Genomic DNA, 27,697 nt, shown 5'->3' on the forward strand with positions numbered 1-27,697 from the left:
GGTCAGTATAATTTCTTTTTTCCCCAGGTTGTGGGCACTCTGTTTATTAAAATAGAGCAATAGCAATGGTATCTTGATTTACTTGCTACTATTCATCCAAACAAAGAAAATGTGGATAGTTCCTCCTCTAATAAAACAATATTATTAATAAAAATAAAGAAATGAATTTTATAGATGATTCAACCATGCAATATTGGCAGCAGACTACAAACACATTTAAATTGTGGATATGTGACAAGTAATTTTATGTGATTCAGCTTTGTACATCAGTCTAAAAGGATTTAAAAAAATAAATAAAAAATTGCGAGAAAACTGTTGCATTTAGGCCAACTTTTCTTTTTCTGGGGGGGGGGGGGGGGGGTTGGGGGTAGGGGCATCTCTGTATAAAAACACATATTTGTCTGTTCTCAAGTGCATTTTGGCTAATCAGAAACCACAAAGGCAATATCAGCTCACTTAGCAGCTCACATTCAGACGCCTCCTGTCCCAGATTATGTGTTTTTTTTTTAAGGAAAAAACATATACATCAAAGTACATAAATTTGATAATTTTGAGATTGTTCCATTGTTTCCAAGATACTGAGCTACACTGTGTAAGAAAAACTATTAATAATTTCAGAACAATTTGTGCAATTTATCAATTATCTGCTAATTACAGCACATTAAATCCTACTAAATTCTTGCAAGAACAAAACTACGGTCTGGACAAACCACTGCGGTGGCTGAATGTCTGTAGACATCGCTTATGAATCACTGCTTCTCTCAATAATGAAAGCTATCCCGTGTGATGACCGGCTGTATGTGTGCATGGTGTATGTCTGGGCAATTCCAAAACCACACGCACAACAACCACACTGTTCTTGTCATGATGGAAACACTCTGTACCAGGAAGCCTTAGTGTGCTAGCAGACTAACAAAGTCTCCACTGTGTGTGTGTCTCTGCTGAGAAAAAAAAAAAAAAAACCTCTGCTGTCCGTATTGGCACACTGCTGTAGGTGTGGGCAGTTTATTTAGCCGTTAATGCTGTTCTCAGCTTGGTGCCTTCTGCTGAGCAGGGCAAGGCCAAAGTTAACAATGTTTCCCTTTTTTGAGAGGAAACTGGAGCACAAGCACATCCAGTTACTGTATTCCTGCAGTTATTTTGAGTTCTGTAATGGTCTGACCTCAAATTCTCGTACTACTCCACTACTGTCTAATTCTGGCACTTTAATGATTTGAAAACCTGTTGACTATAGGGAGTTTTTGGTGCACATTAATGATTAAGTTTGCAAGTTAAGCAACTCAAACCTAAGAACGTGGCTTAGTAAGGACCGGGAAAGAATAAAGAAACCCCGAAAAATCTATCACATATGCAGTCACAGGCACATGCACGCACGCACACGCAAATTGCATGTGTAGCAAGTCCTACGATGGGGAAAGTGAGGGAGTTATGGCATGCTGTGTCTGGCATTTAGCTAGCTATCCTTCCAGCCACGCTCTTTCATCACAAAGGGTGCGAGGTGCCCAAGCTGAGTGAGAGCACTTTCACAGCTAAAGGTGTGACCATTTTTTAAGGTTTCTGTTACTTTCCATTTCAATGATTTCGTTTTATTCTTTAGAATTATTACTGCATTGTATTCTGCAGTATTTCTCACTATTTCACTTCGTTATGGTGATGCAATATTTCCTTTCTTCATCCAATGTGTCTATTTGAGGATTGCAGGGAGAAAGTTGATTTTAGAAACATTGTTGGGGTTTGTATTGTTTTCGGTAGCTCATGGCGCAAATTACCTATATTAAAGAATACACACTTAGGTAAGATGTACTGTTACCTAAAATAGCTTAAAGTGCCTGTGACAAGAAAAAGCAAGTTTATTTCATAATACACGCAGTACCTTTTGCTCCTGAATGAAATGGACCACTTGGATGTGTGAAGAAGCGATTGATATAGTTATTCAATTTTTTGAACCCACACTACGAACATGACAGACTTCCGGCTTCGGTCTTGCATTGAGGAAGAGGGCGCTGTGACGTGTACGGGAGAAGGAGTCCTCTTCACTACACAGCCGTACTGTTGTATGAGAAGGACTAAGGATTCAGCTGATTTTGCAGATTAATTCATTTATTTTTCGTATCACACCAGCCAAATGGCTACAGAAAAATCTTCCAGTACGAGGGAGAGGCGTGTGAGCCTTTTTGGGGTTTCAAAAGGTTCCCATTCACTGGTGGATATTGGCCAAAACAAGCCCTACTACTGTGGGACCATGGGACTTACGAGGAAGTGAAGAAACATCGTGTTTTGTATTATGTCAAATACTGGGATCATTTTAATATGTAGGTGGCTTGCATTTTGTAGCTGACATGCTCCTTGTCCTCTCGGCTGGCGACCGGCTGCTTGTCGCTCATTCCCCTGCCGGGAGAGCACTATACTCTGCTTATTGCCCTCTTCATGTGCCCGGTGTTCTGTCAAATTTTCCAACCAATCAGAAATTGCAATTTTACATTAAAAATAGCCGCGAATACAGCGATTACCAAGTAAACACTACAAACATTCTTTAAATAATGGACTACTTACGTTTGATCATGGATGGGCATGTAAAAAGCTCTCATCATACACATATTGTGATGTTAGCTGTATAACAACTGCAGCCGCTCTCCTATGAGTCTCTCGCTGTTTATGACTTCGCCGAGTAGTAAAGCATTATTTTGCCATATTTGTGTTAACCATTTGGCAGCTACACGCTCCACCGACGTCGGCCGGTCATTGTCCAGCTGCTTCCCCACAAACGAGCCCTCTGTCTTTAGCAGGCGAATGACAAGCTATAACTTGTTCGCCGCCGGGCGGGTTGCCGATCGGCGAAGACAATCGACAACCCAGTCGTCATGTGAAATGATTCGGGCTAGTTATGTGTGATTTTCCGCTTCGAAGACTTTGAAACATCATTCGGTTCGGGTTAGCATGTCGGCTAGCTGTCACGCCTCTTGGTTTGTTTACATTCTCCTAAGCCGGGGAAAGGAAAATTACATTAGACTGACTTAGGTGGCATAAAATATCGTTCGGGAGGTGCGACAGTAAAGGTGAAGTCAGTAGTTTTGACAGACAGTTTTGACCATTATGGAGTAATTTTGCCATGTCATCCTGAATAAATGCAATTTTATTATTTCATATTTCATTTAGCACAAACTGTTATTTGTCATGACCACGCCATTTATTTAGCTATTGGGGAAAAACACTTGGATAAAAAGAATATCCTGTAAAAATATTGGCGAGACTGAAACAATGACATTTTGCGGCTCTCTTCGTCGCATTTTCCTCGTTCTGAATAATTCCCCCTCAATGGGCTGATTAGTAAAACCGATGAGCCCATTCTCCCGCTGACGTCATCTATCTGTTGGGGACGCTAGAGCCCTATAATGTTAAGCGTGGCTAACTGGCAGATTAAAAAACGAATTTCTCGTCATCTGTGCTTTGCTAAATTGTTGTATATAGTTGAATCGTCTCAAAATATGATTTTAATTCACATAATAATGCTATTTAAGCCTTTTTTTCCTCCTGTCAGATGCACTTTAAGACATCTTTGAGAGTTATTGGGCTGTTTGAAACGCTGACTCTGGTGTTGTTTCTGTTTGTTCTTGTTACAACTCCTAACGCCTTTGAGGAGCATCCAACAGCAAACTCATTTCCCTTCCCTGAAACCTAGCTGCTACCACTGAGTGGGTCTTTCTCTAGCCCCCTCTTATTCTTTGTCAATCTTTCACCGTAATCTCCATGATTTCGTCTCTGGCTGCTGCACTTTGTCCAGGGCAAGGCTTGAGCAGTGAGATGATGAGCAGGTATGGGCACTTTCCTGTCTCTACTGGAAATTGCACTGATTCAGACAGCCCAGCATGAAGGTAAGGGTTATAAAGACACACGCATTAACACTCACCGCCACTGCCGCACAGTACAGTCAGAGGTTGCAAAATATATCAAATGTAGTGAATCTCTGACCTGACCAAAAATTGTTACAAAAACTGTCAGTAAATAGTCAGAATTCTGCATTGTAGATGAACAGAGCTGTGCTTTGGGTGAGAGGCAGGATACTCATTCAACTGGTTTTTGAATTCATAAACATTTGTTGAAGTACTGAAGGAGAAAAAAATATATATACAAAATAATTGTATCCCTTACGTGATTTTCAATGTGAAAATAATAATAATAATAAAACCTACAGTTATTTAGAAAATGACTGTTTACATGCAGAAAACATTTGGGTAAAAGCAACAATAGGTAACTTTTCAACCTTTATAAAATATTTTCATAACATTTGTGATAATTGTTGTGAACGTCAAGCTATTGACGTGGATCCAACTCAAAGACCAAGAAACAGAAATAGCGAATGTTTGTATTTAATAAGTACAACAAAGGGAGCACGCCAAAATTGCGAGTATAACAAAGTACAACTAAGGGAGCACGCCAAAAAACACGAGTATAACAAAGTACAACTAAGAGAGCACGCTATAAGACGCGACTATAACAGAGTACAAAAATCTAACTACCAAGTCCAAAAGAGCATAAAAGTAAAAATGATCAAACCAGGACACGACTGTAGAAACGCCGGGAAGCTCGAAGGATGATGCACACACGGCGGTAAGCAAGGCAAGTAACACGCAAACAAGCAGTAGTCCGACACACGCAGACTGTGACAGGAGTCCTTAAATAATGAGCGCATCAAATGTGCCACAGGTGTGATGCAACGGCCCCGCCCATCCAGCTGAATCAGATGCTGGAATGAAAAAAGAACTGAGAAGTCATACAAATATGAGAATAATACGTCGACTGACAACTAGTTGAATGACACCTTTATTATATCTTGAAGGTGTCTGTATCGCTTTCACCGGAACTAATTAACTTTGAGGAGGGTGCCAGGTAGATGTGTGAATCTTTGGGCACCTAACGATTCGATTCAGAGTCTACGATGCGATTATAAATCGATTACTGATGACAACCCAAAGCCATTATCTGATTTGAATGTTTCGTAAATTAGTTACAAAAATTGTACAAAAAATCCTTTTAACTACTATTTCAGTATCAAGCTAACAGTTCCTGTGTCAACAGCTTTAAACTACATTCAATTAATCTAATGTTGTGAATCAACCGTTAAAGTAGCTAAAATTACTCCCGTTATTCCATAATTTCCCTTCTGTCTACTTTCGACATGTGAAAGTTGAGAGTTGAGTTGTGAAAAAACTGTTTTAAAGATAGATTCAAGTCAAGATTTTGCCGATTTAGGAGTGTATTAGACAAAAAGTTAATTAGGTTCGCTGGGAAGGTTCGCTACAACAGCCTTCCAGGGAAGTCTACTGCTTTAAGATGGCAGCTGTTTACCAACGCCGGCAAGTCTGTCATTTCGCATCTAGTTTTCTATACATGTGCTGCTAACACCGTCGAGACTGTCATTTTGCATCTAGTTCTTTCTACATGTGATATCTACCGTAGCAAGACGTCGTTTGTAGCGGGTGCCGGCAGCAGTCAGGTATTATTGTTTTTTTTATCTAGCGGCATGAGTTGAGCCAGAGCCATGAGTTGAGCATTGTCATTAATCGGGTAATGACAAGCATGATGTTTACTCACGGTCCTTTCCTCATTGTGTCCCGAAGACCATGCTGACTGTGTTTTAGTTTAACATTAATTGACAAATTTCAATAATTGGAATTTGGATGTTTGTTAATTGTTCTCGAATCTTACACGGTCGAATCGCGAATAATCTAAGCATCGGAAATTTCGCACACATCTAGTGCCAGGAACCCTGCCACATACAAAAAACGACAAATGTGCTGACTGCTTTACGGCATACGTCACTTCCCCCTTTCCCCATTCATTATAAAGACGGAAGTCGATGCGAACGCTTTTGCACGAATGCTGCAACGATGGCAGAGCAACAAAAGAGACAAAAAGTTTGGTCAGAGAAGGAAAAAAGAGGCTACCAGGATATACAGAATAAAAATTGGTTCGGCTTTCACTCACTGGCATGACAAGTTCTGGTGGGGTGGGCAGGCTAGCCACAATAACCCACACAGTCGCCACTAACCGTCATATGCTATTGTTTATCCACAACTGGATTCATGACCTTATTACTATTCGTCCTTCACACAGCCGTTGGAAACAGAAATATTATTTAATCCATCTGCAGGCGACCGGAGATTGATTTTTGATTCATTGATGATTTTACGACACTGTTCGGGTGTGCGCTGGTCGTTTGTGAAACACTGTCTTCCTTAAGACTAAACACTACCACTTTTGTCCACCCGCGTAGCTAAAACCGACCAAAATTGAAAAGCTACCAAGTGTTGCTTTAAGGTCAATATTCTGTAGCATGTTTGCATGGTCAGACATTCCCTTTAATTTAAGATGCTCTTGTTTCTTGTCTTTTTGGTCCCTACACAAAGCATAGGTTGGGTAGGAAGGGGGATCAACCTATAAATCAAGGGCTTCGTCTTTTGGTCAACTCGTTTTTCCCAGACAATGGAAAGTTACTGCATCACTGTGGACACTTACTCGTTCACTTACTCGTGACCCAAAGATTTGCTGCATCTGTGGTAACACTTTACTCCAAACCCGCAGGGTCCAATTCAACCTTTATCGACTGAGAGCCATGGCTTCAGATTTAGAGAAGCTCATTCACATCCCAATAGCTTCAAACTCAGCTATCAAACATGACAGCAAATGCTGAATGTCACAGTTTGATGAGGCCATCAAGTCCACATCTTCTGCACATATCAGAGATGACCTTGCTACTTTTTTGTTGAATTCATATAGCATAATGTAAGCCACTATTTGGAAGTCATACGATCATTATTTCACTCATTGAGGAAATGTGCTTCAATATAATGGATTAGTTCATCATCAGCAAGTGGAAACAGAAGCAACAAAAATAAGGGTGATAACAGAATACTGAACCTCCTGTCTGGAGGGAAAAGGGTTTATCTTACCCTAGCTCAAACAACAAAATAATTATTACAACATATTCCGTTCGCAGCAGTATCACAATTGATGTATTTTCATTCCTTAGGTAATGTTCATAAATTTTAAATTGGTAGCTGTAGTGGGGGAAGTCTGAACTTTACTGATGCATTAGGTAGTCACTTCACTGCCCACAACTGGGTTGGTTTATTGCAACATGCAAGGAAATTAATGACGAGCAGCATGGAAAAGGCCCTCAGTTTTGTGGCCATTGCAGGAGGTGTTACTATCACAATAGCCTAGGGGCGTAACGGTACACAAAAATCTCGGTTCGGTACGTACCCCGGTTCGGTTTTTCATTTTCTGTACAGTAAAAAAAACAAAATGCAAAATATAAATGTGCTAGTTGTTTACTACACACTTTTGTGCTGTCAACAATAGGAACATTAGCCTATACAAAGCTAGAATTCTGCTCAAAAAGTAGCGGGTGTTTAAAGATAATCCAACAACAATTTGGCTTTCAGACCCCGCGTATTGGTCAGCTTTTTTTCTAAAAGAAAGAAGAAGAAGTCCTGTGCTAAAGAGAAAAACAATCCCAATGACAAAGATTTTAACATGTATTTTACAAATGAAATGCCTCAATGAAACATTTTTTTTTCTTATGAACGATTTTCAAAAGCTTTCTTGGTGGATTTTCTCAAGTTAAAGCGCAACACAGAGATTAATAAATTTAATTGTGTAAGCAGGATCTGTGTATTATTCTTATTATTACATTACAGGTGTTTTAGCTTATTTCAATTTATTTTATTTAAATGGGCTATTATTTATTTTGTGTTTATATTTTACAAATGTGATGTAGTATTCATTTATATTGTAAATTTTATGTTGTATAACTTTGGTTCCTATGTGAATATTAGTTCCTACTTGTTTTGTTGTGGTAGGAGGGTTTTGTATAGAACACGGGGCCGGCCGTGTTGGTTATTATTATAGCAGAGAAGACAGCAGTAAATCAACAAAGACAAGTCAACTGTGCCTCGATCTACCACTCAAGAGATCTGATGGACTCAAAAAGTAGGTTATGATTCCATATTAGTTTGAAAATCGATCGGATCCACCATATTATTACACGAGTGACTTCGTGCCCGATCCTAGCTAGTAGTATTGACGCAGGAGGGCCGCGTTTCGCGTCAAATAATAAACTGCCGTTCTTTTCGCGTGCGTCACGTTGAGCCGCTACTGGGACGCATCTAACACGCGGCCGCATTGCGACTGGTGTGCATTGGCTGATTGTTTTACTGCGTTCTCGCGGAGGCCACCTTGTCGCACCGTTGACGTTTCTGGACTGGTCCTCATTATAGTAGAGAAGACGGAGTAAATATAATCTACACAAAGAAACTGTAACCCGATCGACTCACAGCCTCGAAAAGTAAGGGTTATATAACGTCACAAACCCGTTCGGTGCGCGTCCGTTCCGAACCGACTATCACGTACCGAAACGGTTCAATACTATTACATGTACCGTTACACCCTTACAACAGCCATACACAAATCATGACTGCTAACTTTTTTTGACAATTGAATTACGGTATGACAAGCACAACGGTCCACACGGAAAAAAACAACAATAATTTCAATATATCATCAATAATTCATCTTAAAGTGTATCCATGACAATAAAGGAAATCTATCTATGTCTTGTGTAACCATAATGTATAAATAACAGACCTTTAATCATGTACTGAGGTACTATGTCATCCTCAGTCATTTCCACATTACAGCTCTTTGCTAGTAGCAATTTAGAGGACACAGCATGACTCTATCAGAGACTTTATGGCCCTTGATTTGCAAGAGAGACTGTGCATGTACAAATACGACACGTATGTCCATCTGCCTGTGCCCGTGACTCTCATCCAGCAGTTGCATGTTCCCTTGTTGATGAACACATTTAATGGCTGCCCCAGATAGTGAAGTCAATGATCCAAGTGACCTAAGTGGTTATTTCCACTTCTCTACTCATAAATGTCTATGATTCTGGTTTTTGTTTAACGGATAATTCACTGTTGGTGTATGGGTTTCTTATCATGGGTCGCTTTTGTAATGCAATAATTATATATGCTTTGCTAGTGTGATGCATTTTTTTCATAAAATGAAGACACAATTTGAGCATATAGGGTTGCCATAGTCCATCATGCATGAAAAAGTAATATGTTGAAACCCATGGAAAAATATGCACAAACGTAAAATTAGGGGACAAGGTGAATGTAACAACAGTTTGGCTTTGGAAATACTATCAGCTGCAATAAAAGCAGAACACCAAATCCTATGACTTTCATACATTTACAAACATCATTAAACATCGCTGTACCCTTTTCTGTAATATCAAGGGTGCATGGTTGACCACCCTAAATTAATTTCTCCCAGGAAGACAAAGACAGCAATTATATTGTCTCATGTTCGTTTTTACGAGTCACACCGGACAGAGGCCATAACGTTGTCATCCGTACTATTCTTTGGACCCCTGCTTTTTGCTGCTGAAAGGTATTGAAGTCAGTATACATCTCGCCTAACGCAATCTTCTGATATGCTTGCAAGCATGACCAGTTGTTTTTCACAGAAAACTGCTGATAGTTTTGCCTCAGATAATCATGAACTTTAACTGCCAACAATAATCATGGACTTCTAACTGCCAACCAGCAAGGCTCTTGACCTATTTTGTAAGATGAGTAAATCACCAAACAGACACACCTCCTTTTAAGTACAGCATATAAGCAACGCCGAGCTCCCTGTTCGGTGTGCATTTCTCTACACAGCTTTGTTCTGTCATTGAATGCACCCAGAAATTTCTGAAATTAAAACTGCGCAGTATTGACCTCTTGCTTCCAGTCTTTTATTTTGCAATCCAGTCTAGCCGTCTCACCTGAATTGAAAACGAACACGCTGAGGACCTGAACGACTGCCTCCAGCAGTATCAACCGTGAATAGCAGAATTCGACAGGAATAGGAAGTGACACTTTTGCTTAGCTGAAAAGAGGTGTACTTACGAATATGATTTCAGAAACTGAACAAAGATTATCTTTAAATATAAAGTTCTACAAAATAGATAGTTGGGGTGGAGGGTCCAGATGGCACAAAGATTTGATGTATATGACACATCATGGGCCAAGTAAAATCCAAGCTTTTCCCTTACCCATCGCTTAAATTGGTGAACACAGAACTGGGCATCCCGTGTCTTTAAAAACATAATATCACATAGCTATACTGAAAGAATTACCTTACAGCCAAAATAGCTAACACTAATCTGGAGGGCAGAATATTTAACAGCTGTATCCCAGACAACAACCGATTGCTCAGCAACCACCTGTATCTGCATGAATCGCAGTAACAAGCTCTAGGGATAATGAGGTCATGGGAGATAGAGATGGAAGGGGGTATAAGCACAGAAGGGAGAGGAAGTTCCCATTTATAATTCATGTCAAATGAATTATCATCAGTACTGTGGCATTTGGAATGAATTATTGATCACGTCTAGGAAGAACTTGCAGTTGGAGGTCCTGATGGACAGGGAGTGAGGTAAGAGGGCAAAGTAAGCAGTCACTAAAGTGTCTGGTGGAGGTAAAAAGATGTGTATTCACTATGGGTAATGAAGATTTACTCTGTCTGATGAGTTTCCTGTTGCAATGCTGGCACTCGAGAAGTACTACAATCATCATGTCAAAGGAATTTGTGCATTTCCAATTGGGAGAGGCATGGTAAATGATTAATCATTTGTTAAATTGTCAATTGTGCGTAATTGATTTAATTATGTGGGGAAGACTGAGACATTAGGCTTCTGAGTCAACCAAGAACATGCTCAACAGCGCTCATGTACCATTATAAACATCTGACATTGTTTTGTACATATAAATGACGTCTAACAAAACCCTAAAGTCACTGCTATGCTATTCACTGTAAACCAACAGTGACCTGGAATATAAGGTACACAGAATTGTATATATACAGTACCTCAACTTCTATGTCAATAACAAAAAAACTACTTTTCAATAGATCCTTGTTTTGATCAAACATTTTAGTAATTCTGGTAAAACTTTTTTCTTTTCTTTCTTTTTTTTTTTTTTTTTGCCCTCTGCCACAGAATGTTTTAACTGCTCCTTGTGTTAATCGCGGTGGAAATGTAAGGTCAGGTCGCTGCATGACAATGCAACTAATATTGTTTCCACATGTTTAATAAGTGACTGTTAAAGTGACGGTTAATTTGTTCCGTAGTCAAAGGAAAATGAGTCAAATTTCCATATCTTAAATAGCTTGCTAGTGTTAAATATGTAAACTAACTTTCATCACTACCGATGAGTCAGTCTGTATTTATCCAGTGATGTGAATTTAAAACATCAACTTTCAAATAATGTATAGGGCGGAAAACACTCAAGTGACTTGATGTTCCGCTCTGAGAGCTCCAATTTTGCCAAATTTCAAAATTGTCCGATTTGCATGTGTGATACGTCATTGCAAAGCTTAAAATCTCAATTTTCTGGGGGAGGAAAAATTTTGAACAGGAGGGCATTAAAAAAAAAAAAAAAAAAGTTTTTTAAACAGCAAAACCCTATCTGGAGGTGAGAGCACGCGAGAGCAGAATTACTGACACCATGACTTTAACGAATTATTATCGCGTACTTACCTTGTTTCGATCCAAAAACTCCATGTAGCATGTAACAAGACACAGCTGTGAATGACCCCAGCTGGATTTTGGGGGAATTTTATGGGTGAAACATGGTAATATAACAAGGGTCGCGATGCAAAAATCGCAGACATCAAGGAGTGGTTGAGATGCTCTTTTTCATATACTATTTACCCTTTTAAACTTTTTTTTTTTTTTTTTGGCTCGATTATTTATCACCTAACATATCGGGGAAAATGTGAAAGTAATTTAAAAAAAAATACAATTAAGCGATAGTTATGAGGAGGATACCCGTGACTTTTTTACAGACACCAATTTTTTCATTCTGACGTAATTTGTTTAAAAGTTTAAAATATGCGAGTGAATAACTTTTTAGTCGTTTTTTTTTTTTTTTTTTTTTTAAATGAAATATTGGTGATGATTCTAAGCTAAAAATGACAGACATTTTGAATAATAAATATAATTACTTATCTTCTTTTTATGGCTAGGTTGAAACAAAAGCGGTTGCGCGACGTATGTAAACGAGGGTTTCCAGGATAAAAGGGACAAATTAAAAATTGTTTGGGGGCTTAATGGGCCGTGAATCTGCTATGGCAGCATATAGACATATTGTTCTATCAAACACAACAGTTATTTTGGCTTAAAATACAGCAGTTTATTTTATAGAGGGTTGCAAGGGCAGAAACTGCTTTTTCAGTCTTGTCTGTGTTTTCCGCCATAGATTTATTAGCTTGTAATAAGAGTACCAGTGATCTGGAATTCATCCTACCAATGCCCCTTGTGATTGTGCACACATGCGTACATCAGTTAAAATCAGCGAATACCTACAATTTTGTTTTTATTGAGTCTTATTTGAACTTTTCATTGCCACAAAATGCTCTTGGCATTGGTTTTCCATGTCATAGCTTCTCAGCATTGTGTTTTTCTTGTGGTAGCTTTAAAGCAGAGTGTTGATCTATTGACCACATTAGTCACGTAATTTATTTACACCACCCTTATTTGATATTGATATGTTTAAGTATTGTCTCATTGTGTCCTGTAATTGGCTGGCAATCAATTCAGGGTGTACCCCACCTACTGCCCGTAGTTAGCTGGGATAGGCTCCAGCACCTTAGCGACCCACATGAGGATAAGCGGCATGTAAAATAAATGAATGAATTAATGTTTAAGTATTTTCTTAAGGCATGTTCTTCCTGTATGCATCTAAACAAAATGGAGGAAAAACACTTTCGGTGTCAAATTCACCTCTGGTAGGAAATTTCGCACGGATAGGACATTTTGGCAAAACACCCGTTGTGTCTTGATGTTTATGATGAAAGTTAATTCCATTCCTTTCAACTTCATTAGTGTTAAATATGAGTGGATGACTAATCTTGTGTACGTAGGGGCTAGCACTGGAACAAACAATACTGTCTGGAATGGTGTCCAGTTTCTACAAACATGCAAAACTGTCACATCAAGTCCAGCTATGCATCTGTCAGCCAAATTCAACATTTATGAAGGTGTTTTTCTCTGATAGATATCATCCAAAAATACATGTATTTCTTCCTTAACTAATACTATAGATGTTTTATTAATCATTTAATTAGTCAATTTATCAATAATTTACAGTACATTTTATCCAATATTGATGCAGATGGCAGAGATCATAGTTCATGCACAGGTTGATTTGATACCTACTTCCATTAGGGATTTGCTACTTATGAAATAATCCAGGGTCTAGGAACTTCCTACCTTGTCAACATTAATGTGACCGCATGTCCCTCACGAGATCTACATTTACAACATGCATTTCTTTAGGTGACGCCGAAGGGCAAGAAGAGGAAGTCCTCAGGTTTGAGAGCAGTCTCTATTAGGGCTCCAGAGCTATGGAATGGCCTACATATGGAAATTGGAATGGCTAACTCAGTAGAAATCTTCAAATTTCACCTTAAAACATACATTTATTTTTTACACTTTTATACTGGTGATGATGACTGAAGCTGCTACATGGACTGCACTGACTTACTAAAGATACTATAACATCGGATATGTACTTCTTCCCTGGAAGTGTTGGGCATTGGGTCTTGATCGAGGCAGAGCAAGTCTGCTTTCCTTATCAACCTTATGACACTGTATGTTCATTCCCATGATCTACATTTAGAACACGCATTTCTTAAGGTGATTACAAAGGCACAATATTACAAAGTTAAAGGTTACAAATACAGTGGTACCTCGACATATGAAGTTAATTTGTTCCAGGGCCTTGTTTGTAAGTCGAAATGGTCGTATGTCGAGCAGGATTTTCCCATAATAATACATTATAATTCCATTTATTCATTCCACAGCCAGAAAACCTACACTAAATCCTTAATAAATACTGCAGTTACTATTGCAAATAGCAATTACAAAGAGCAAAACAAATACATTATGAATAAAAAAAGGAATAATAATATACTAATAATTATACCGTATTGGCCTGAATATAAGACGGCCCTGATAATAAGATGACCCCCTCTTTTTCAAGACTCAAGTTTGAAAAACAACTTTTTGAACACCAAATTATTTTTTATACAGAAAATAATTACAGTACATCTGAAACAAATGATTGTAACAATATATTTGAGAGAAAAAGCATGTTATTTTGCCTCATTCAAATCTTAATATCTGAACATTTAAATATGTAAACTAAAGTGCAATCAAATTCGTAAATGAATGGCTTCTGGTTTTTGAAATGTAAATAAACCAATCCATTGTGATAAAACAACAAAATTGCAATAACTGTATTAACCATCAAAGTGAGGTCTAACTGTAACTGTAGTCTTGAAACAAATCTGAATAAGGAAAAACATTGCAATAAAATAATGCAAACTGGTTAAACTTGAGAGTAGCTGAGATCTGTCATGACAGAACATCGCTTCAATGATATCTGGCGCCATCTAGCGTCGTGAATGGGTATAATGTCTAGACCGCGAATATAAGACGACCCCCACTTTTTCAGTCTTATTTCAATGCAAAAAACAGCGTCTTATCTTCGAACCAATACGGTAATAATAATAATAATACCTGTAATAATGTAATAAATCGGGTTCTGATGTGGCAGTCGTATTTTGTGTGGTGTACCTGAACGCACCACGGGGCTGACAGCAGAGTGAGAGAGTGCAGTTGAGATATTCCTTTCACTTTTAATGTCCTATTGTTGCGGGCAGTTGGCATGTTATGTTGTACAAGTTCTGAAATAAATGATTAAGAACCTGAAGAAGCTGGCGATCTCTTTGGCGATGGTTGTCACCTTTACTTATAAAGACTGGCAAACGGAGGTCGGATGAGTATTGTCAAGCAGTTCAAGGACGCGCACACTACGCTCATATTTTTCCATTGGTAAGCCTCACCCTTTTTCTTTTTTCACCACCTGCTTTAACATTCTTGGAACCCATGTTGATTTCTCTCACAAGAAAATCAGTCTTGCGGGAGAACAATGAAAGACACTGTCATAAATCAGCGTATTTCGAGCATTTCGTCGGATGTAGAAACAAATGGCGTCAAATTTTCAAAGTCAAATTTTACGTTGGATGTCGAAAAGATCATGTGTCGAAGCGATCGTATGTCGAGGTACCACTGTATTAGTAACTACTGTATTTCCCAAAGTAATTGCAATGGCTTTGTGTGTTCACTAGAGGTGTGCAAAATTTCCGATTCTTAGATTATTCGCGATTCGGCCGTGGAAGATTCGAGAACGATTCACAAACATCCAAATCCCGATTATTGAAATATGCCAAGTAAAGCAGAAGTACAACACACTCAGCGTGCCACGCGGTCTTCGGTACGCAATGAGGAACGGAGCGAGAGTAGCTAAATATCATGCTTCTCATTACCCGGCCCCTCGGGTAATGCCAATGCTCAACTCACGGCTCTAGCTCAACTCATGCCACGAGATAAAAAAGCACAACAACATACCTGACTGCTGCCGAAAAGCTGCTACAACGTACATCCACATAATGTTACGGTAGATATCATTAATATAGGACTAGATGCAATATAAATTCGGTAGCATTAGCAGCACATCTATAAAAAGCTAGATGCGGGTTTAGTAAACGGCCACCATCTTAAAGCAGTACACTTCCCTGCAAGGCTGTTGTAGCGAACCTTCCAAGCGAACCTAATTAACTTTTTATCTAAAATACTCCTAAATCGGTAAAATATTGACTTGAATCTATCTTTAAAATAGTTTTAAAACTTTCACATGTCGAAAGTAGACAAAAGGGAAATTATGGAATAACGGGAGCAATTTTAACAACTTTAACAGTTGATTCACAACATTAAATTAATTGAATGTAGTTTAAAGCTGCTGATACAGAAGGGGACTGGAGTTTTTTATTTACTGTTATTTTTGTATATGTGTTTACTGCTATATGTTAACTTGATACTGAAATAGTAAGTTGGTTTAGCCTGAGAGTATTTTTGAACAATTTGGTAACTAATGTACAACACATTACAAAAAAAAAAAAAAAAAAAAGGGAGGGGGGTGCATCAATAATCGTTTTATAATCGAATCGGAGCCTCTGAATCATAATCGTAATCGAATCATTAGGTGCCCAAAGATTCCCAGCTGTAGTGTTCACCCACCTTATAATGTCTTCATTTTTTTGCACTGTTTGTTTTATTTACGCTTTGTAACATGCATTTGTGTTAACATCTCATTATTTTGTTTAAGATGCTTACAGTGGCCAATCCATGCTAAAATGGTCAGATGCACTATCCCTGTAATGCAGTGCTTCTCAATTACGCGTATTTTCTGTTACGCCCCCCCCCAGGAAGACGTAAACGTTCCGCGCCCCCCCAACTCTCTGCCGCCACTGTAATTATACTGTAGTATCATTTGTCTATAAAAGTATTATTATTATTATTATAAGTACACCTCTGCATAACATTGTGTCCTTTTTAATATTAAAGAAGGGGAAAAAAAGTTTTAAAAAAAATAACACATCCATACTGTTAAAATACACTCAAGATACATTTTTTGACCGTTCAAAACTAAAAAACAATAATATTAATGAAATCAATAAATAATCATAAATTCAAATTGATGAGCAACATTAACACGAAAGCACAATATGCCAAACAATTAGACTGAAAAAACAAAAATTAATAGAAAAAAAACGACAGTGTCATTGGACAGACTTTTTATTTTTGCTGCAGGCATGATCAACTCATTTGTTGTTTTGTTTGGGTTATTATGCATTGAGCAACTTGGTATGCCACCTTATGTGATGCTGACATTGCTCGCTGGTTTACTGATGTAACACTGACAAAGCGGCACGATTGTTGGCAATAATCGGCACGTTTTCGCTGAAGAAAAAAAAAAAAGAATTCCTGCTGTTGGCTGTGAACATTTTTAGACAAAATAAATAGACTGGTCTTTCCTCGTCTCCCACTGTACTAGAAGTCTAAGCTAAATGCTACATACGCTTCGTCATATTTCTTCGTTTTCCTTTTCCTATCTCCAGTGCTCTTTGCTGTGTGCTCTTGTTTGGTCCAAAAATACTGCGGACATGACGAAAATGAGAGCACCACTGCCACTTACTCAGTGGATGTGCAATTACACTTTATTCTAGTACGGCAAAAAAGTATTTTCCGAAAGGTCACATGCGCCACCCCCAGCATCGTTCTGCGCTCCCCTGGGGGGGCCTGCCCCACTATTTGAGAAGTACTACTGTAATGCAATAAACTGCTGGCATCCATTGTATTTTAGAACAGGGGGACTAGGTGGTAAAACAAGGTGAAGGGTCTTTGCGATGCATATCGCCATATCACACAGCACTAATACGAAATTGATATGATAAGCAGATATCCTACTAGTAAAAAGCATAAGTGCCATGGCGGATGATTGGTTAGCTCATCTGCCTCACAATTGTGGGTTCGTATCTGGCAGAAACAGCTGTTGACAGTGCTGGGAATTAATTTTGAGTGACCAGTTACTTATTAGCGACAGAAAAAAAGGAAGGAAATGAAAAGAGCAGAGTTCAGTTTCAAAACTATTAAGAGCAACAGAGAGGATAATCAAACATCTACAACCAATCGCACTATCCAGACACAGTGGTGGCTTCCCTGCCTCTAGCTTTCTGTTATCCCAACATACTCCTACTCAGAAGCAGATATACTGTAAATCAGTGGGGAGTAGTGGAGATTGATGAAGAGCAGAATCAGATGAGTAAATCACAATTGTAAGATAACTGATGAAATAGGAGAAGTTATGGTACAAATACGGTACCAAAAAAAGTTTGTTTGCTGAAACTGACTGTATTAAATTTACTGTGAATTCTCCAATTTAAGCATTTCCCACATCCTTGTGTTGATCTTGAGGAAAATGACCTAGTACAATACTAAGTACTTAAAGGGCCCTTCAGAATCAAGTTTCAACTGTGTTTTAGATAAGATCGAAATCAGAGGCAGTTGTACACTGCCCTTCAGATCTAGGACCCGCTAATAAAGAAGGCAAATCTGACAGAAAGTTACCTTCCTTTGCTCTGTGGTTTCAGGAGGAAAATTGCAAAACTGTTGATAGATGGTTAACAGGTGCAGGCTAATTATGCTAATCATTGCAACAGCCAAATAAACTGATTGCCGTGTTCATTTAAATGACAGCAATGTTCCTTCTGTGGCTAATTAAAATAGGTTGGGAGAACAGAAATGAGACGGCTGGGTTTGGATGAAAGGGGGTGTTTAAATAAAAATGTTCTCTGGGGTCTACTGTAATACGCTGCATTTCATTGGTTTAATGATTTCATAATGAATATGTAATGATGGGGTGTAGGTTAAGATGCCCAAAAAAAAAGAAAAGGGGGGAGAAAAGGAAGGTGATACCATATATTATATGCGACTACATGAATGTAGCAGTGGGGTGGGGGGTGTCATCATTAGAGAGAAAGGTTGTGATCAGAAGCCAAGGGACATGAATTCTGGGGCCAACAAAGAGCGTAAAAAAAAACCACAAAAAAAAAAAAAAACAACAACTTTGTTTTCTAAGATACTGTCATATCAATAGTCACTCAAGCAATTATGAAATAATGACCGTTTTACTGTATATGGTGCAGTATACTGTATAACAGACAAGGCTTTTACTGAAGTCAATACATACATAATATATATAATCATCCCAAATACAGTATATAGTATACACGTATATTCCTTTAAACACAGAAAGGACAATGGAAAGGTTAAAAAATACATTAATTAATAAAGAAATACATTTAATAAATACATAAATATATTAGGGCTGTCAAATTTATCGCATTAACAGGCGGTAACTAATTTTTTAAATTAATCACGTTAAAATATTTAACGCATTTAACGCATGCGCGGGACGACCCACTCATGCATTGAATGTAAACAGACTGCAATGGCGCCTTTAAGGTATAATGATAGCTAAGAGGCTGAGACACGCGAGAGGAGTGGACAAAGGCATTCATTGGGGTCACGCTATTTATTGGCACAACCTTTGGCATCCCTTCCAAAACAATTATAAAAATTGTGGCGATCGTCGTGGGGTACAATGACAGGAGATAAACTTTTTTCTTAACACTCAGTATTGAAGACAACACAGAGAAGATATAGCATTTGCAGCCACCACTGACAGTCGTGGTTGCCCAACTTCTCATCATATATTTGGGCAGAACAGTTAAGTCGCTACAGTATCATTTACTGAAAGCACAACAAAAATAATATTCCTATCTCTCAAAAAAAAATAATGTTCACAAAAAGAAAAGCGCTCAATGCAAAGAGAACTGGCATTCCCAATCAAAATAGCTATGCAAAATAATACTCAGACTTTGGTCAGACTCTATTCAAACATTTCGTTTAGCTCAACAAATACACTAGATGGCAATATTTAGTCACAATATACAAACTATCAGAGGTCTCGTACGTTGTGAAGTCAACACTCAAATGAACGTAAGGTACAATGAACCCGGAAACTATGGCGTCATTCGAGGGGCAAAATGCACTAGAAAAACTTGGCTAGATCTGTAATTAATTTAAAACTCGCCCTTGACACCTTGTGGTGTATTTCAATCACTACCTTCCACAATGGCGAGCTATTACCGTATTTTTTCGGACTATTAGTCGCACCTGAGTGTAAGTCGCACCAGCTATAAAATGCCCAACGAAGAGGAAAAATAACATAAGTCGCACTGGAGTATAAGTTGCATTTTGGGGGGAAATTTACTTGAAAATTTCCAACAAATAGAACAGATATGTCATCTTGAAAGGCAATTTAAAATAAAAATACAATGGAGAACAACATGCTGAAAAAGTGTACAATATGATAATGTTACGTGATTCATGAACAACGAAATGCGGACGTGGCCGGTATGTTAACGTAACATAGCTATTAAGAGTTATTCAAATAACTATAGCATAAAGAAAATGCTAACAAGTTTACCTAGCCATCAGTGTCACTCCAAAACACCAAAATAACTTGTGAAATGATAAAATAACGTGCTGATAATTACACACATGAGTCGCTTCAGAGTATAAGTCTCACCCCCAGCCAAACTATGAAAAAAACTACGACATATAGTCCGAAAAGTGGGTAGTTTATTTTTTTGATTGAAAATTTTACAAATTTTATTAAAACGAAAACATAAGAGGGGTTTTAATATAAAATTACTATAACGTACTCACATTTATCTTTTAAGAATTACAAGTCTTTCTATCCGTGCATCTCTTTCACAGAAAGATTTAATAATGTTAATGCCATCTTGTGGATTTATTGTTATAATAAACAAATACAGTACTTATGTACAGCATGTTGAATGTATATATCCGTCTTGTCTTATCTTTCTATTCCAACAATAATTTGCAGAAAAATATGGCATATCTTAGAGATGGTTTGAATTGCGATTAATTACGATTAATTAATTTTTAAGCTGTGATTAACTCGATTAAAAATTTTAATCATTTGACAGCCCTAAAATATATATATACATACATACATACAAACAGTAAAAGCACAACTATATGAAAAGTAAGCACAGAGGAGAGTATGCTTGGAGAAAACAGCCTTGCCTTAACATTCTATGTGAGCCCTTTCCTCAATTTAAATGTATGCCACATTAGTAGGGATCTACCCGTTCGATATATTATAATGCGAAGTTTGCCCTTAATGGAAAATCAATGGTGAGACAAGCCCGCCACCAGTGAGACCATACAAAACCAATTTCCAAATTGACATATGGAGGGCCTATGTGATTGATTCTGACTGTTGTTTGATTTTAATACCGTTCACTACAAGCTCATTGACTCCCAAACATTGTCTTGTGGTTTATCTACAAACTGCCAAAAGTCCTTGTCTGCTTTTTCCTTCTCCCCCAGTTTATTTAACTTTTTTTTTCTTCTAGCCAGGTTGGAAGTGTTGTATTACGTCTGACAAGTCACTGCACTAAGCAGATAATTTTCTTGTACGTTTACGTAATCATGGTGCAATCAGATTCGGTTTATGGAGATGGAAAATAGTCCCACATGAAATCCACATTTGAATTGCTTTTTCTAACATCTTACAATAGACTGAATTAACTTTCACACTGACTTAATGAACAGTCGTCAAAGTCAATTCTCAACACATCACATTCTCCCTTGATTTAACAATGCATTCACCAAAAGAGCTTACTCTTCAACATATACATAACAACAGACATAGTTTAAGGCATTAGGAAGTGAAAGAGTTGTGTCATGACTCAGTGACCTACTGTATTTTCTAGGGCTGCAGCTATCGATTATTTTAGTAATCGATTAATCGATAAATTGGTTAGTTCGAATAATCACGTAATCGGATAAGGAACATAAAAAAATTTAAATACCTGACCTGAACCTAAAACGGTATTTTAAAAAAATAAAAAATAAAAAAATAAATGAGGATATATGTACAACAAAAGAACCACTGGCTAACTTACATAAAATTCTGCTCGCTTAAATGCTGTAAAATGCCAACGTTTTTTTTCCCCACATTCCCATATTCCCACAAAAAAAAAAAACGGCTAAATATACCTTCATACAAAATTCCGAATGCATTACAAAAAATTAGCTCAAACAAAAACAGCTTGTATTGGTCTTAACAGGGAGCAGCCGCATTCAGCCATGTGAAATGAGGCAGACTAGAGAGCAGTGTATCCACCCAAATTAATAAAACTAAATGCAAACACTTAAAAAAAAACAAACAAACATTACAACGCCACTTTAATTAAACGAATACTCGAAGCAGCAAAATTTAATCCGAATATTTTTTTTCCCTCATCGATTACTCGAGTTAATCGATTAATCCTTGCAGCACTAGTATTTTCACAAGTTTTATTTTTTTTTTATATATATATATTTGAGCCATTCAAATCAAGTTCCTTCAGTTCAGCTTCCTCCTGTGCTTTTTCAATCAACTTGTCAGAAATAATAATAGTGAATAGTCAAACAAACCGTCGAGGTAATCTTAGAAGACTGGATTCCAGAAGAAATGCTGAACCTCATTATAAAGTAGAAGTAATCGGACTATTGTCAAGTTTCAACATTTGAGCAATACAATTACAATGACACACAATTTCTGTATGAAAGCTAGATTCAAAATCACAAATATCCCTTCTGGTATATTCTATACAGTGAAATCATGTTCAAACCCACAACTCCGATTATTTCAAACCATGCTGAAACTCTTTCATTTGCTTGTGTATCATAATGTGTAGTATCACTGTTCCTATTCTAAAATAGGTCAGAGTTTTAACAATAATATAATGAGAGACAAGTACAAGCAGAATGATGTTGCTGATAACATTCTGAGAACAATGAAATAGTTACTCTCTGGCATGTCTACTCCCAGTGCCTGGAAATGTAGACGGTCAAAAATGCACTCACCTTGCCAAAGTCTCTGACGTCAAAGAGGTCAAAAGGGTCAAACAGCTCACTGTTCCGCAGGCCAAATTTGTCATGGCATATCTTGAGGAATGTCCGGATGTTCTTCAAACACAGGAACTGTAAAAGACAGAACATGCAGATAAAAGATTAGTACTTAGTTTTATTAAAAACCTGAAAAAACTAGCCTCCTTTTCACTGTGAGAAGAAAAACATACAACATGAACTACAATGACTTCCTTACTGACACTTGACCCAAACATCAATTTAGAGGATGACTCAATCAGAGAAGAGGACACTAGCATAAAAGCATTGATAATGTCTACCAAAGCACAGGAGAACTTTAATAAAATGACAAATACTTTGGGTGGATGGATGAACCAATTTCTTGGCAGGCATGATTGCCTACCACCTCAAGGTGATTGAAGCGCCTGAGGTTGATGAGCCGTCTTTGAAGTCAAGATAAGAATGTGAGGGTGGCAGCCAACACCTAACATCAGATAAGATATGCCTCCAGGTTTAGTCCCTGTCGGACTGAGACATTGGTTTAATGCTCATTTTCAGAGGACCAGAAGTCTTGTGATTCTACATAGGTAGTGACATTTTTAATCAGGAAGACTCTTTAATGAACCCCTTTCGGACTCATATCCCGGTAAATTCCTGTGTAAGGTGACGCAGGATTTACCCTTGTCATGGCTTTCAGACATGGGGAAATGTCCAAGGAATAACTCGAGTTGGTCACTTTCAGACCTGTCCCATGTTGGCGACTCTAAACCACACATTTCCAAATATGGACGGTGGACTGTCTTCCTCGACTCAACGATCCAGTAGCAATTTAATTTCGTGATGTTTAGTATAATAACCGGGGCGTTTGTGAATGCAAGCGTTAAATTCCTGGGTCACAGCACGATGGTTGATGACGTAAATATCATGGCGGGCTGATTGTCACTTCCTCTTTCTTCGCAGTAAGACGAAAAGTGGTAAGCAAACATCGCAATTATCAACTTAGCAAGCTGAAAATAGCTAAATTAAACTGAAAACATAACAAAATTAAATTGCAACTGGATCGTACAGCAGAGGAAGAGATTCCATCATTGGAAATGTGTGGTTTATTTTGTTGCCGATGTTAGGGTCCGTACCTGTTGAAACAAGGTTGTACCTCAAAGCAGAAAACAACAGAGGGACGCATTTAAGACTTTATTAAATACAAACAAAAATATACGTGTTGGCAGCAGAAAAAGGGGAATAAGACACTGGGTCTGTGACTGTAGGTTAACGGGGATCAATAATACTAACCTAAGCGGTAGGCAGAAAGCCAATAAGATAACAAAGCAAATACACTCAAATACCAGCACAACCTAGGGGATTTCAAAACAAGGGCGGCAGAGGTGTCAAATGGCGCCCAGCAAGTTAATATCTCGGCACACTTCTCTTGGATCGCCTGGGCTTAAATACAGTCTTGATGAGCTGGAATTGGCTGCAGTTACGATGTCGGGAATGCTCAAAACACGATTTGACCAACATTGTGACAGCCAATGCCAACCAAAAATGACGTAATGTCCGGGTTATAAAATCGCCCCAGCAGCCCTCCCCGCACAGAGAGCGCCAGTGGAAAACAAGGGACAAGTCTGTGAAAGTGTCCAACCCATGTCATTCCCAGGATATCTCTACATGCGTGAAAGCAATGACGCAAATAAATCCTGCGTCACCTTACACGGGAATTTACTGGGATATGTTTGTGAAAGGGGCTATAGACTCACATGGCACAGTGCAGCTGGGGGAGACTTTTAACTTGGATCAGGTAATATAACTAACTTGGGTAACTCTAGTACAATAAATAAAGGGCAGTTATACAGTAGAATGAGAAAATATTGAGTTACATCACAAATTAAAGCAAAAAGTAGTTTCGTAACGTAACAAATCTAAGGGTGTTAGTTCCAAATCTCAGGCATGAAAATGGGTCAGGGGTTAAAAAGGTGAGATGGGGTGTAGAGGAAATATGTTCCGGTAAACTGTACAACCCAACAAAATATTGAGCTCTGTCGACCCACACTGTGTTTCGGTAATATGCAGGAGGCACCACCCAGTGTGTGTCCATCTTAGGCACCCCTCGATTCGATTCGATTCAATTACGATTCAGGGTGCTACGACTGGATTACTGAACGATGATCACGGTATTGACGATGATCACGTTTATCACAATTGTCGACGCATCATACATTACTAATTATGTCCATTATTTATTTAACATATCCGAATGGTTCAACAGGAACGATGGAAACATGCCCATACAACAGAAAGCTGCCCTTAAACTGCTTTTTTTTTTTTTTTTTTTTTTACAAGAAAGACAAAAAAAACATTAGCTGTTTCAAACAGCAGTACATATTTCCCTCAACAATACAATAAGATTTACACTGGTGGAATGAATTCCACATTTCTGGAAACAAAGTGTCTTTAGAAATCAGACTTAACCAATATACTTTGTTTTCACAGATTTCTCTACTATTTCGCATGTTTGTAGTGTTACCGCTGTACTTAATCCTGGTTTTAAACGTTCTGCATCTGGAATAACTTTTGAACACCACACACAAACACATGTTAGCGAAGTCGCTAATTAGCATAGCGCTCGGCGCTAACTATTAACATCTCAAAAACAAAAACAATAAAGGCTAAACAGTACAAGAGGGTTCGTGTACTCTCCTCTTGTCGATGCACACGGGACTTAGCAACACACTAGGGACATTTTCCAATTACAACGACTTGAACCTACTGCTGGCCAACTGAAAGGCAAAAAGCAATGATCTATCTCTCTTCCACTCTCGCTCTAAAAAATAACTTGCGCACATAAGCGCAACCGCCGGGTTCCCACTGTCTCATACACAAATTTATTTTCAAGTCTTTTTAAAAGGAGTAAATCTCTCGCTCAGTAACCAGCTGCATCTATCATACATTGTGCGTCCGTGCATGTGTGCCTGCGTCCGATAAAGGTGTCTTCACCGAAAGGTGAGATTTTCATGCCTCACAGCTCATGATTGTACCCAGTTATATATTCTTTCTAACCAAGTGTGAAATTTACTAGATAAATACATGCAAAACAATCAATTTAAGCATGTGTAATGTAACTGATAACCTAAAATTACCTTTCATAGTTTGAACTGCAAAGAATTATCGACTCAAGCTTACCCCTTCAGTTCTCAGCTAAAGGGTGGCTTTTATCTTATATATCTAACCTGGTTCCATGACTTTGTGGAATTTCAGCAGCTCTCGTCTGGCCACACCTGAGAGCCTTGTTGACTCATTCTCAATTCAAGTGTGCACTTCAGCTCAGTCTCAGTGCCATGGGTGAGGAAAATTCGCTCTACCTCACTGAAAGGAAACGTGACTAGTTGGCTACCGGACTGACATTTGCAGTTCAGTGGCAAAGGTTAGCATGTCTGTGAATCCTTACTTGCAGAGGGGGGTATTTTTCTCACTCCATATATGAAGGAGTAACATTTGCTGGAGAGGTTTGGAGACCGGGCAGAAAAAGAGAAAGAGGAGAATGATGTGTCTGACATTCTAATGCATGCGTAGAGATAAGAGAGCAGGAAAGCACCGGGTAGAATTACTATGATCTTACTGGAGGAAAAAATACAATATTTTTGGTAGCGTATGGAGGGAGGGTCCATCTGGGAATAATGGGTTTTGGTCATATCCTTAGGCTAAAGCTGTGCTCAGCACAATCCATCAAGAATTACTTCTCTGTGCCCAGCAACACTTTCAGGCTTAGGAACAGATATTTGTCATTGTTATGAGTGCATCACAACTCCAAACCAAATTAAACTTGCAACTACTGTGCTATACATAGTAGTGGGAACCTCTTGGTACGTCACGATACGATACCATTTGCGATACAAGGCTCACGGTAACGATGATCTGACGATATGGCGATTCAACGATTTTCGATACATTGGTCGGGAAATCATTCTAGGATATTCTACAAAAACTAATAAACAAAACAACAAGCTTCTGCTGTGAATGGAATGAGTTTATCCCTGGTAGACGTCCAATCCATTTAAACTGGGAGGGTGGCAGCGAATGAACGAATGTTTTTCTTTTAACCAACTTTGTTTTCACAGATTTCTCTACAATTTCGCATGTTTGTAGTGTTAGAGCTGTACTGAATCCTGGTTTTAAACGTTCTGCATCTGGAATAACTTTTGAACACCACCAAACAATGCACATCTTGACATGTAAATACATGTTAGCGAAGTCGCTAATTAGCATAGTGCTCGGCGCTAACTATTAACATCTCAAAAACAACAACAATAAAGGCTAAACAGTACAAAAGGGTTCGTGTGTTCATTCGCTGCCATCCCTCCCACTTCAGTGGCAGCCAGTGCCAGGCAATGAGTAATTTTGGGCAATTTAACGTCATTTACCTATTGATTTTCAGTTACTTCCTGTTGATTTTGGGGTATTTTATTGGTCACTTGCTGTTTATTTTGCGTTACAGAACAGGAAGTGACCTGGGAATGCCCAAATGAATAGGCAGTGACTCAAACTCAACCGGAAATGACCTGTAAATGCCCTAAAATGAAAAGCAAGTGACCTGTCAATGCCCCGAAAATCGGACCGAATGACTGTGAATGCCCTGGTTTTGAATGAACGAACGTTCCCAGTCTAAATGACTTGGGCGTCGAGCACCGTCAATGGCAGCCTTTTTTTTTTTTTTTTTTTTAAATTGACACCATTATAAAACAATATCTCGATTCTTGACAGGAGCATATCGAAAACCTTTTGGGATACATAGTATCACGATATATCACCATTTCGATATTTTGTCACACCCTTAGCTACAGTGGGGCAAATAAGTCAACCACTAATTTTGCAAGTTCTCCACTTGAAAATATTAGAGAGGCCTGTAATTGTCAACATGGGTAAACCTCAACCATGAGAGACAGAATGTGGAAAAAAACAACAACCAGAAAATCACATTGTTTGATTTTTAAAGAATTTATTTGCAAATCATGGTGGAAAATAAGTATTTGGTCAATACCAAAAGTTCTTCTCAATACTTTGTTATGTACCCTTTGTTGGCAATAACGGAGCCCAAATGTTTTCTCTAACTCTTCAACAGCTTTTCACACACTGTTGCTGGTATTTTGGCCCATTCCTCCATGCAGATCTCCTCTAGAGTAGTGATGTTTTGGGGCTGTTGTTGAGCAACACGGACTTTCAACTCCCTCCACA

The 27,697-nt window shown here is 38.4% G+C and overlaps 1 protein-coding gene across 13 annotated transcripts in view; it reads right to left on the bottom strand.

Moving 5' to 3' along the window:
* vav2 (vav 2 guanine nucleotide exchange factor) overlaps positions 1 to 27,697 on the bottom strand; it is a 332,346-nt gene that overhangs the window by 207,490 nt on the left and 97,159 nt on the right. For all 13 annotated transcript variants that reach the window (XM_057818372.1, XM_057818370.1, XM_057818371.1 and 10 more), the window contains exon 2: positions 22,469 to 22,585. In XM_057818372.1, coding sequence (XP_057674355.1) covers positions 22,469 to 22,585 — 117 coding nt within the window. The remainder of the gene's footprint in view (positions 1 to 22,468; positions 22,586 to 27,697) is intronic.

This window comes from Corythoichthys intestinalis, chromosome 17 (assembly GCF_030265065.1).
Source record: "Corythoichthys intestinalis isolate RoL2023-P3 chromosome 17, ASM3026506v1, whole genome shotgun sequence".
NCBI classification, from domain to species: Eukaryota; Metazoa; Chordata; class Actinopteri; order Syngnathiformes; family Syngnathidae; genus Corythoichthys; species Corythoichthys intestinalis.